Genomic DNA, 13346 nt, shown 5'->3' with positions numbered 1-13346 from the left:
TCCGCGTCTTGGGAAGGATGCAGCATTTTTTCACTGGGCTAATATTTGAACAATTTACACTTGTAATAATCATTTGTAGTCACTGATTAGCTTAGAAGGGCACATGCATAGCATTTGGGTCAGAAAATGCTGTTTCAAACAGTTTTTTATTTCTAACTGGATCTTTCAGGGTGCAGCAAGCTGACCTTTTTTGCTTCAAACAGATACAGCACCTTATGTAAAATTCACAACACTGTTATCATAAAACAAAACGCAGGGGCAGAGAAAAATAATTGTGTATGACTGACAATCAAATCACTGTTTATAGGTTTGATTTAATCAAGTTTATTATGTAAAAGAATGACATTAAAGATATAAGACATTATAAGATTATTACACATTAATTAAAAAAAACTTAATAAAACATTCCATTTATATATTGTTAATAGTAACCTTAATTCTTTGTTTATAAAGCTGAAGGACTTCTGTTGTTGAGGAAACATTCTCTCAGGGGGTTAGGAAATAAAACCTTTTCAAGCTGTTCATGTTAATGGTAATTCTGTTATCAAACTCTGTTAAGGATCATTACTATACTTTCCAAAATGGTCTTACTACATTTTCTGTGAAAATTCCCCCTAACTGCAAACTAGTATGAGGAAATACTTCTGCAAGAATAGCGTAGTATTGGTTTACACAAGTTTGCACTTTGTCAAAAAAGCCTTTCCCCAAGGTGATTGTATTCATGTAAGTCATACAGCAAAAGGTGGAGAAAATACAGCTACTGGTATGACCCCTTAAAATGCCACTCACTGATTCTATTGCTGAGCATGAATACAAAATGACATACTCTGAAACAGAACCCCAATTTAAAACCTTATGTTTACAGCATCTTTGTTTGGTCATGAAGGATGACTGTCCTATTGTGAAACACAGCAACCAAGCAAGTTATTGTTTACTATACCAGTCAACACCAAATACTCACACTTGGTCAACACAGCAATACTTGTCAATCCATCATTAGCTATGATGCCCTGCAACTTCCAACAAATGCAACTAACAGTTTCGAAATGTATTAGTCCATCCACAGTTACCTCAATTCCTTATTTATTTACTTCTAGTCTAATGACATTTTGTGTTCAGGCCTCTCATGGCTCTGTGGGCAACTCTGCCACCAACACTTGCAAATACTTTTAATAATAGCTGCTGTTTGACAAGCAACATATTTGTGCATCAGCCAAACCAAGCAGCAAGAATTTTCCTGTTGTTTTCTTAATCATCTTGTGCATATTTATAAATGAAAACCAGGTTGTTTGTCATTTTTATTGACATGTTTGTTTGGTCAAACTTGACTTGTCTTCAATTCTTGTCTTCAGTTTGCACCTCACAAAAGTATGCTGAGCATGTTAGGATAACGGACTTCAACAGAAAGTCACATTCTCCTAATATTTAATCAGAAAACTGTTGCTGAGGCAGTCTAGCATAATAAAATGAGAAATTAGTGGCCAGCATTAATAAAATCCCCTGATATCGGTTAGCTTTCAGTGTTGTGTCCCTTATTCCCAACATAGATAAGTTTTACATTCTAACAACAGCACATTTCTTAAAACATTACACCTAAAGAGCATCAGATATCATCATTTAGTGTAAACAATGGAGACAGAGTTCCTTCTCCTGACAACCACAGATGAGAACAAACAGCAGTATATTGTCCAATACATGATAAAAATTAGACTTTTAGATTCTGGATTTGACATTACCAGCCCACCAGTTAGGACTTGTCTCCTGGAGTCTAGATTCAAAAATCCACATTAATCCAGTGCAAATGGGCCCAATGATTATGTAAAAATAAGAGACAAGTTGTTACAAAATGAGAAAACACTTACATAAATATAATGATAAATATAGCAATAATGGCAAAATACCTTTCAAGCTGATAAATTCATTTGACTGAAAGATTTTAAAGGCATGGATAGGTGCTCTAATAACAATGGGAGAGTATCTGCTACTGTCCTGCCACTAGATGTTACAGGGCTGCCATTTCTGGAGTGATGTAGGAAAGGCTTCAAAAGAAAAAGTTGAGATCTCTGAGACTTTGTTCAGTATCAGAGCTTGTATAATCAGCCTGGCACCTCGGTCTTTTTCAGCAAAGCAGTTCCTTTTTACTTCTACAGGCAGACTGCACAGTGGAGCTTGGCTCTGTGGATCAGAATGAGCTCACAATGAGCCAAAGGAGGTTGTGCTAGTGTTTAAGTTCTCAAAATGTGGCACCGCACGGTGGCCAGGAAGCATACAAAACCACAATGTCTGAAACTTGGCTCTTTCTCAAGGGATTTGTAAGGTTGTTTTTCTGTTCTTGCAGCTGTCCCTGCACGTGGGTTCTTACTGTACACAAAAGTAGCCTCCACCTTTCAACATGTAGGAAAAACATTTATAACCAGTCAAACTTAATAACATCCAGCATTTTCAGTAGCCAACCCGTTTGGTCCACATGAATGAAAACACAGGCAGGCAGACATATCAGCAATCTCCAGGGTGGGTTAGGGGGTCATGGATCGTTTGCAGAGAATGAGATGTGGAGCAGCATGAAAGAGTGGTGGAATGGCAAATTTATGAACACATACAGTACATAAAACTAATACAAAATGGCGATGTAAATGAAGAGTCAGAGTAACAGTAGTCTTCTTCAGTGAGTGATTATGATCAACTGTTGAGAGGTGGGTCACTGTGAGAAAGAAGCTTCAGCAGTTATTTAAAAAAGAGAAAAATCAACAATTTCAGTCCCAGTAGGAAAATATGACAAGGAAGATGAACCAGTAGGCAAAGCCATTGAGTCGTTTTGAATAAGTATGAGGTTTGTTCACGGTAGCCTGTTTGTTCATTTGAAGGTTGTGAAAGCCTCATTTCCTGGCTGAGATGCTGACTGACTGAGCTCTTATACATGCAAATCAAGGCAGCCCAGTTCCATATCAGATGTCCACTGTGCTCCACATCCAGAGCTTTTCTCAAGTGCCATGTAAGTAGTGCATGTCCTTGACTGTGACTCCCTTGTCTGGGTCAAATACGCAGTTTCAAGCATCTCCACATTGAGGTCCAGTGATGATGAAAAATATGTTGCTGATCTCCCCTCACAAAAAAACACTAATCTTGAATCTCATGTGTGCAGCAAATAAAACAAACTGCTGAAGTTGTGTACTGAAGATGCAGCAGTTGAGTTAAGCTGAACCTTGCACGATCTCACTAGGAATAAAAGACTCACTTGAGTTACATACTGTATGTTTTTCCAAGAAACACACAAACAAACCAACAGGCTGGTCATGTCAGAAGCAGTATTCCAGTTATTCAGCATATTTGTGCAGATCAAATGTGTTGGATCTACATCAGCATGTGAGTGAGCATACAAACTTTCAGTGGTTTCAGTGTTTTGATGCGCTGGGATCCCACTGGACCAGCTTGTCTTCCTCTGTCACCCACACAAGAAGGACAGCCGCAGGGAGCAGAGGTCCATCTTAACTCTGGCCAAGATGGGCAGACAAGAAATCTTGCTTTAGAGATGGTCAGGTGTTGGTGACCTGCAACAGTCTGCCCTTCCTCTCAGACAGAAAACTCAGACCCGCCGCGGCGACCGTGGGTCAACAGCAGCAGGCGCCGCAGACGCAGCCCTGTGAACGGATTGCACCACAGCAGGGAAGGTGGACCCCCGAATACAGCTTTCATTCCATCCCATCTCATGCGACGTTCCCATGTGGGCTTCTCATTTTTAAGACGCTCAATCTCCTGCGGGACATTCAAAGCTCTATGTAAATGAAAGATTCCTCATCGAGTTGTTCATTTCCTTTGGCTCTTTAGCATGCAAATTATGTTGAAACCTGAGAGAAAACCCTAATAATCAAAGTTTGTTTCTTCACATAATCAAACAAAGTATAATAATATTTACATATGATACATAGTTGAAGAGCCAAAAACATTTATCAAGACTTAGGTGTCCTTGTCATTTTGTGCTGGACTCTCTTCTCTTACAGCGACCCTCCCGGCCACACACACAGCTTGCTGAGTGGAATAAAGCTTGCGAGGTGCAGTGGATACTGACCGTCTCATCATTGCAGATGGAGTGGATCTGTGTACCAAACATTACAGCTGTGAAAGTGAGGAAGAGGATGGCTTCGAGACAGAGGAAGATCAGCAGCAGCACAGACACTCCTGGAGAGAAGTCACTGCATTCTGTTTACAGGAAGACAGGCAAGAAAGGTGCCTTTATTTTGCAGTCAACAACTGAAATGTCATCTAAGATAATGTATTTTGACAGAATGATAGTTAGTAGCTTTATGGAACTAAAAGTAAAAATAAACAAATGCATTAAAATCATTTAGAGTGGACCAACAAAGCCTTAAAGAAACAAAGCCTATTTGCCTCTTTAAGTCCAATGAAGTTGTGGGAGCTAATACTCTAATGTGTGCATTCCACCTGACCTAAATATAGGACTGGATGTGCACACAGTCACTTTGATGCATCCTACCCCAAAAGTGTTGGCTGATTATAACTCACTGGAAAACTAACATCATTACACACACAAAAAAGGCCGAATGAAGGATGAGCCCTGGTGTAAACTTAAATTATATTCGCAGTAGTGTTGTAATACTGGTTAGCTTGGAAAACAAACTGTTAAAAAATATTTCTTTGCTAAGTTAGAGTATGATCTTGTAGAGGGCAGCAGAGGCTGGAGTTCAGAATGAATTATTATCTTTATTTTATGGCTCATTCGTACAGAGAGACCCACAGCTCTGTGATGATTGTGGAGCAAATCTCCAATGACCTGTGCAGAATAGCTGTTCTTAAAACAGCATAACAATCTGTCTTTCTGCATCTCTCTTTGTAGTTTCAATCTCTTGTATAAATACCGTAGCTGTATTTCTGACTCATTAACTACATCTCTGATATTTTGTACTTAGCATAGAGTAGTTGTAATACAACACTAAATGTTGCAAGACAGAGGGGTCTTACCGTTCCACTGGGCTTTAATACAGGTGAAGAAGTGCATACCACTGAGGCCCAGGGCATGGGCGGAAATCAAGGCTATGTACATCTGCAGAAAGAAGAGCAGAAAAGAGGGGAGTGAGAGAATGAGAAAAAGTTTGCATATGTTATTATGTTATTAATGAAGGCTTGCTCATTCACATTTGCCATTAAACTCTAAAATCTGACCTGGAGTTAAAAAACATGTACTGTATGTAAGGTACTGTGCTGCAAAGAAGGGTTTTGTTTTACTGCTATGTACTGCAATCTGCTAGGAGAGCAAACTAGAAATGTCATTGCACAGGTGACCTTGTACTACTCAGCCACATATGACAGCTTGATATTTCAGTCATGTTCCAGTCAGCATATAAAGCCATAAAAATGTGCTGATGTTGCCAATAGAATCATAAATGTGAACCGTGAAAGTGCATTTCATGTAGTTCTGTGTATAGTGTGCACAACATCAGTGTTTAGCGGTGAACCTCAGCTGGTTAGTTGATCATGAAATACCAGTGGGTACATGTTCAACAAGAGTTGGAAAATTTGCCAATTTTTTTCCTCTAATGTGATATAAAAAATTAAACATGTAAACGACAGAAAAGGTGGCAGAAAGTACAGGAGAATCAAAACGAATGACAACGTAAAGTTGTTTCTTCATGTATTATACCAAACATGGAATAACAAAGTAATCATCACATGTGCAACAAGCATTTCTAACCCTCACCACACTCCTTGTTAAAAATTAAATGGACAACTCCTTGAATAGCTGTGTGTACTTACAGTGAAAAGTACAAAGAATCTCTGATTCTTTTCTCCCACACAGTTATTGACCCAAGGACAGTGGTGATCCATCTTCTTGATGCATCTTTTACAAATACTGCAGGCAGGGGAGAGAAGATGTTGATGCGTGGCACACTGACTCTGCTAATGTCATCAACCATATTGTTCCTGTTTATACCAAGTATGTGTATACAGATGTTTTCAAAAGCACAGTTTGGGATACTCCACGGTGGGGTAGAAGAACATATCACAGTTTAATTCTGTATAAAACTGGCCACAGCACTGAAACTGACCTGCAATGATGTGCCCTCTCAGGCTTGATGCTGCAGCACTTTGGGCACTTGTAGATGACCTCACCAGGCTTCAGCTGTAAGCTCTCCATGTACTCCTTGGTTGCATTACCCTTTGGAACTGCACCCTAGGGAGGGTGGAAAACAGAAAATGACAAACGCAGTCACTCATTTATGTCCAAATAAATTAATTTTGCCATTATGGCATAATGCTGCTGGTTATGTTGTCAGCCTGACAAAATGCAGGTTATAGCATATGAGTGAATCACAATCTAACTGTATCTACCAGTGGAATGCATCAATAAATTTAAGACTTTTAAACGCCCTGTTTTACACATTACTGCACAACCTTCTGTGTACTATGTATTTTTAAATCAAGCAATTGTTAAGGCTGGGCTGTTGGGCTAGAAAGCACCAGTGGAGCTGTCGCCACACATCGTGTTTATCTGAGTTAGAATGACTCAACACTACAGCAGCAGCACTAACAACTTTTGACCTACAACTCCCTGAAGCTTGAACTGACTGAATTCACCAAGAGCAGTCACAAAGTATCAGTAACATTGTGCAGAAGAATCCCTGTGGCACTGACTTTTGACTGTCATCACACACTGCAGTAGGATAAGGCATACCAATTTATGTGTGAAAATATCAAAAGGCTTCATATAACACAAGAGAACTTAAACACTGTCAATGGAACTAACTAACTACATCAAAGTAACTGAACAAGATGGGAGCCAAGTATTCACAGCTGTTCAAATGAGCTGGAAATGCATATATGTCAAGTTCTGTACTTTGTTTCAGGGTCTTTTATTTTCAGGAAGTTTTTGGTCAAAAAATAAATAAATAAAATACACGACCAAGATTAGCAAACTATCTAATCTTTTTCACAGTCAAACCCTGTTTTCCTCCATCTGAATCCTCAGTCCTGCCCATTGTTACTCTCTTTAACATCCTTACCGGGTCAGTTAACATGGTGCGCAGGTGTGAGGCCAACGCAAGCACAGCCAGGGAGTTGAAGGTGGCCCCATTCAGCAGCGAGTACCAGAAACTCTTGCTAGGCAGCAGCATGACAAAGTTCACCACAAATTCAGCGTACAGCACCAGGAACCAGGTCATGGTTGCACACACCATACCACAGCTGTCCTGAATGAACCACAGTGTGCGATTCCCTGCTGTGTGGCCCGTGTGGGGACCCCCGACCATCACTCCGCCTGCCAGGCTCCCTGTCTCGACATCTGCCCCAGCCGACAGCAGCGGGTGGTGCTGCTCCATATCTCGCAGTCGGTGGTTTGAAGACTGCATCCTGCCCTGGGGAGAAGGAAAATATTCAAAGTGAGACTTTTTGGTCTACTGTCATCTTATCACAATAAAAAAAGGGACAAAATATCTACACTCGTCATTTCATCAAGTACATAACATTTTGAAACTCTGGTATACTGTATGTATTACACAGACACTGCACGAGCAGGCAAAAACATTTTTCAAGTGTACTGCATCTGTGAAGGCTCTGTGTGCAGTATGAAGAGAACCAGTTAAATCATCAGACACTGACATTTCATTCATGAAATGGATCACAGAGGCAGTTTATAGTGTTGGAAGACTCTTCAGAGTCCAACAGTTAAAACAGTACAGCAGGGCTCAGCAATAAGGACTGCCTGAGGCTAGTAAAATATCTCTTCAGGCTAGTAAACCTTGCAACTCACTTGTATGATTGGGTAAGTGGTAAAAAAGAATTAAGCATGTTTTTCCTAGAGCTGATGATGGAAGTACCGACAGAGTAAGCCATCTCTCTTTATTAAAAATCTCTGCTGAGAGTTTCACATGGGCAGAAAATAACAGCGGGGAAAGATGTTACGAGGTCAAACACATGCAAAAATTTAAATTCTTTTGGAAACAGGAGTGAAGTTGGGTGGGGTTACAGGATGTGAGTGAAACTACTACTATGAACAGTTTGTCGCAAATTTGAGAACAAGGCAGAGAAGCATGACAATTAACTTCAGTATTGATTGTCATCTGATAACCACTCATAAATTAAATAATTTGTATAGGGTCAAGTGAGAATTTACTATGGGCGAGTAGATTCCTGATGTAATTACCCGACATGGCAAGTGAAACAAAATTTGAAGGCTGAAAAGGAAAAGGACACAGGATCCCCAAAATAACCCTGAATATCTTTTTTTCCTATACTTTCTTAACAATATGGCCAGTAGCTGCTCAGACATTTTGATGGATGGATGAATGAATGAATGAATATTAGCGGAGCAAAAAACTGAAGAACACAGGTTCAACTTTGACCTTTGAGTCACACAGCTGCTGTTACAGAGACATGAGTCACTGAGTTTCTTCCTCTGTATTCATGTCAAGGTCACAAGAGAACATTCGGGACTGGCCTGAGAGACCATGTCCGCAGCTTTAAGATAAATCAATGGTTGCCCTGATCCCTTTAGGAAACTGATCCTACAGCTGAGGCACATGTGAGGAATACAGGCTAATAATAATCGGTAGACCCAGTTACCTTCTGCTCACAGACTCCACTGTGACTCATGGAGTGTACTCCATAAGTAAAATGGTCTAAAGTTTTTAATCTCTTCTTTGGTTCCATATTACACAATAACATTAATTCTTCCGTTCAAAGAGCCATCCAAGTCAGATATCACTTCAGTAAAGTGAAAGATATCTTGAGCTAATATAGTCCAGAGGATTTAGTGTGAAAATGCCTATTTGCTCATTAAGTGTTTAGGAAAGACACCAAGGTTTCACATACATTCATTTATCTGTGGCAGTCTCCACCACCTTTTAATTTTCTACTTTTAGTTTTGTGCTTTTTGACCCAGCAGTAAGATTCCTCTCTGAGGAATGACATTCCTGAAAGGCATTGTAAACTTGCCCAGTAGTGACTGGCTGTCCTAACACTGTCTTTTTGACAACTACAAACACACAGGCTCCCCATTCCTGAAATGAAAGTGGTGACACCTCCCACAGAACAACCATGCACTGAGGAATCCTGTTTAACATGCAGCATTTTACACCTTGCCAGCCACTATTACGGAGTCATTATGAGCCACACAATTGACTCAAGCTGTAAAGCAGAGGTACTTATTGCATTTGTTCATGTGGTGTTCCAGTACACTCTGATGTAATGCTTTGAAGGAAATGACTGCTTCCTTTTGCTAAGCATTTAAATCAAATGAGAGATTTCCAGTGAGATGGGTGCAGAGCTAAGCTTTCAGTCTTAAGCTGAGTAGCCAACCAGAAGGCCTTCCAAACACCACACTGCTGTTATTCTCTGCTTGCATCCAAAACCTTTCTTCTATGTCAGTTGGTTGTCACTGAAATTGCTTGCAAAATGGAAATGCCAGTGGGGACGAGAGATTTTTAGCTTGCAGAGCTGAAACCCCAAACCAGCAAAGATGTCTTCCTGACAGCCAGAAAAATGTAGATCCAGTCAGCAGTCCAGGTCAGGTCACACAGTGATTTTATAAAGGCTTTCTAAAAAAAGAAAAATCTACATTATATGTCAATACTGATGGCTATTATGCACCCAGTTTGTGCAAACAACTTGACTTGATCATGCACTGCATTCAATCTTAGAGCAGGACTTAAATTGGAGAGGGTATTTTCATAAGCTGGTAACGCACCAGAGTAAATTCTCCAACAAAATATCATTGAAATTAACTTTTAGTCTGTGCTACTGAATTCAAAAAGGCTTACCCTGATGAGATGTGTGCTGAAGAAAAGGACTGGAGTATTATGTCATCACATGCACATTTTTTCAACATTATTCTCTTTCTCACAGACTCCTTCAGTAATGCTGGCTACCCCTTGGATAGTTTCATCAGCTCTAATAACATAAGATGAACTTTATTGATCCCACAGCGGGGAAATTCACTTGTCATGGCAGCTCACAGAAACAGAATAGAGTGCAAAGAGCAAAAAAGTGTGCAAAACAGTTTCAAAAATATAAAGAGTTTATAAATGAACCATTTTAAAATAAATACTGTACAATATACTGCTATACAGGCTGTATACATAGCGGTGAAAGGTGAAGATTGTGTGTTAGCCTGCTGGATATCATTCGCACCCTCAGACTAAACGGGTGCAGATTTCTGAGCTGACTGAAAAAAACTGGTAATTACTTCATTATTTAGGTCTAATGCATACCTGTCATGGCGCTCAATTATCAGTTTAGTGTAAACAATAACATAGTGTAGTTTACACATACACAGGACCAGCACTGAACGGCATACCGTTTTTCTGTTAAACAAAAAAAGAGTCAGCATCATCAGTAACAGGACAGAAAACACTCTTGGCCAGTTTAAGGTGCATTGATTCTGCTGTGGTCAATGAAAGGGAGGTCCATTAAAGCCACACCAGCTGCTTGTCCAGCTGTCTGCCCTTCCCAGTCAGAGGAGGCAAGACAAGAGCCACCGCTTATTGTTCTTCTTTTCTCCTGACATCTATAACCACTGTGTCATCCTGCTCTGATCAATTCACAGGGTCATCATCACATACTAAGTCAAAGCAAGGGCTAGCATCTAATGTCAAAGAAAATTAGATGAAACTAAAGCCGAAAATATTCCTAAAAGAGATGGGTTTTGATTTACCAAGTGATTTTATGTGTCACTGTCACATTTTCAAGTGGCCAGGCAACTCGGAGGCTAAACTCATGTCATTCATGCTGAAAAACATTAAATAAACAAAAATAAAACCGCCTGTGGGTGAGAATGTCGGCAGAACTGAATGTCTTTTTAGTCACAATCTACAACTCAGTGACTCCTTCCTTTCCGGCAACAAAAACCAGAAGAATGAAGGAAGAGGAATGTCACTCTTCCAGATCTTGCATATGACATAAACAGACATGAGGTGAGCTACATTATTGTGTTTGCTCTTCTTACAAGTTCTGTTCTGCAAACTAACCATTTCAGAAATTTATCAAATTGAGAAGAATGCGCAACAACCTACCTAATGTCTTCTCTTGTTACAATAACATGCTGTGGTTTGTGCCTCCTGGACCAGCATTCAGGATGAAGTACATGTGTATACTGGCAGGCCTGCTGACACCTGAAAAAGACAGACAGACACATACACACAAACAAACGAAAACTATTAATTCTTTTGGCCAAAACTTATGAATAATAAACAATCAGCTGACAGTTTATTATACACCAAATTAAGTGTAATGCAAAATGCAGCCTAATGAATTCATGAAGGTTATAATGCATCACTTTGTGAAACCATTCATGCCTATAAGAGTAGACCAAGCATTAGAAACACTTCTCAATAAAATGCAGTACAGTACAACAGTATCAAAATCTAAAAAACTAAAACTAAAACAGTCTCAACACTGGACATCATAACCTCCTTGAAGTATAACACATGTATACAGTAAGGTTAATGTATACATGTGCTATACTTTATTTAGTGCAGCTATCTAAAACTAATAAACTGGCTAATCAGTATATAACCTTAACAGTTACTACACCCATTGCCACAATTCATACAACGCCTGCTTCCTCCCGAGCTGAAGGAGTCTGTGATGTCCACAAATTTGCTAGCGCACCCACTAATGATGACAATTCACAGAAAAACTGGTGACACAGCAAAAAGTCTGTTCAGTAACTGATTTTTCCTTTATGAACTTGACCCTGAGCTGGTGAATCAATCATATCCAGCAGGTTTTGGTCACTTCCGTTAAGCTGAGGTCTCTCTGAAAACCACCCAACTACAGCGTTAAAACAATTACTGAGATATACTGACAAACACTATCGACCACTGCGATTACTGTACTCCTTCCTGAAACCAAACCAACCGCACTGGTCAATTGGTAAAACACCCAGAAACGTGTACAGTATTCTGTGCTCGGTTATTACAGGAAAATGCAATCGGCACCTTCACATTTTTAAACAGGGGAAGAGGATATCTTAAGTTTAAAGGGTGTCCAATCTAGAGTCCAGCTAGATAATACTTGGATTTAACCAGACAAACCACAAACTGACGCACCTCAACAGATTAGTAAAAGAGGTGTGACCCAGATTAGAGCCATTCGGCACGATTGATAACTGTAAAGGTCGTGACTGAAATTGGACTCTTTTCTCTCTCACTCTCTCTCTCTCACACACACACACACACATACACACACAGCCACTTGCTAGCCTGAACACTCCACATGCATCCATACTGGATGGTACATCTCGCATGCTATGTAGCCACTAACAGAAGCTAACACACTTAGCATGCTAACACTACATGCGAGCGACGAGTGCAAAAGCCGAACCTTCCGAGTAACAGCTGAGCTACGTACCTTAATATTCCTAGTTTCTTAAATTGGGAAAGCCTTCTTAGTACATTTTGGTGTCTTGCTTCAGCTAAACTCCGGCTCCAACGCAGCCGTATCCTCAGCAGCAGCAACACATCGCTCTAACAACGGGCTGACAGTGACCAGTAACGACGACGCTTCCGGAGTTCCTATCGGTTGTCTCCGTCACCTTTCGCGAATGTCCGGAAAATAACATTCTCCTAAATAACGTCACCTCGTGGATTGTACGGGGATTGCAACAACAAAACTGCGATAATCTCAGTTCTCCACTCGTCGGTGCTGTTGGTTAGATACAACGCATGACACTTCCCAAGTAGTCTTTGAGAAACTGCACTGCATTGTAATGCTACAGGTTCAAGGTCTAAATATCATAATTAAGATAAATTACAGTCTGTTAAGCTGTTAAATGTTGAGCAGCTGGATGTATGCGTGTCGGCTATACTGTATGTGCATGAATGTATATCCAACTCTGTCCTTATCTAACAGATACTTTTGATTAACTATACCGAGAATAGTAACTCTCTGCCTCAAATTAATGGTTTGTGTCCTTGAATTATTCATCGCAATTTAATTTAGGCCTGTTTCATTAAGGGACCGGACCAGTGTTGGTGACAAGATTCAAATGTATGAGTTGTAGTTGGATAATGGGTGTATTTTTTGATTTTCATTAATTTCCGTCTGGTAATCAACTCTGTAAATTTAAATTAACTAAAATGTTACAGTTAAAATGAGATACGCATTAGTTTCATGCACATGACCTGCTCTGACACCCGGCCCTTGATTAGGATATAGAGCATGGGATGAATATTTAACTCACTCTACTGTTTGACATTGGTACAGTTTGAACTTCAACAAAATCCATGCATGAGAAATACAGTCAAAGAGAAAAGTGTCCTGCTCTCAACGAGGCTAAAATTTTCATACACTTCTGGTCCAGTAATGTCACATCAGGCATTTCTGGGACTGACAGC

The 13346-nt window shown here is 40.0% G+C and overlaps 1 protein-coding gene across 1 annotated transcript; it reads right to left on the bottom strand.

The window, feature by feature from the left end:
- Positions 1 to 304: 304 nt before the first annotated feature.
- zdhhc7 (zinc finger DHHC-type palmitoyltransferase 7) lies at positions 305 to 12545 on the bottom strand. Its single transcript, XM_046383286.1, has 8 exons — positions 12361 to 12545; positions 11022 to 11120; positions 7017 to 7367; positions 6063 to 6187; positions 5770 to 5866; positions 4978 to 5059; positions 4067 to 4197; positions 305 to 3753 (listed from the first exon to the last, which is right to left on the bottom strand). The coding sequence occupies exons 3-8, from the start codon at positions 7359 to 7361 to the stop codon at positions 3571 to 3573; spliced, it is 963 nt and encodes a 320-aa protein (XP_046239242.1). The 5' UTR covers positions 7362 to 7367; positions 11022 to 11120; positions 12361 to 12545; the 3' UTR covers positions 305 to 3570.
- Between the last annotated feature and the right edge of the window lie 801 nt (positions 12546 to 13346).

This window comes from Scatophagus argus, chromosome 1 (assembly GCF_020382885.2).
Source record: "Scatophagus argus isolate fScaArg1 chromosome 1, fScaArg1.pri, whole genome shotgun sequence".
NCBI lineage: Eukaryota > Metazoa > Chordata > Actinopteri > Scatophagidae > Scatophagus > Scatophagus argus.
This window is presented reverse-complemented; position numbering and strand designations above follow the sequence as displayed.

Excerpts from the sequence above, each read along its gene's own strand:
- zdhhc7 (XM_046383286.1), bottom strand. The coding sequence starts at position 7,361 with ATGCAGTCTTCAAACCACCGACTGCGAGATATGGAGCAGCACCACCCG. Across the intron at positions 6,188-7,016 it reads GCACCATGTTAACTGACCCG|GGTGCAGTTCCAAAGGGTAA; the intron begins GTAAGGATGTTA and ends CACCCTCCCTAG. Across the intron at positions 5,867-6,062 it reads GAGAGGGCACATCATTGCAG|TATTTGTAAAAGATGCATCA; the intron begins GTCAGTTTCAGT and ends CCCTGCCTGCAG.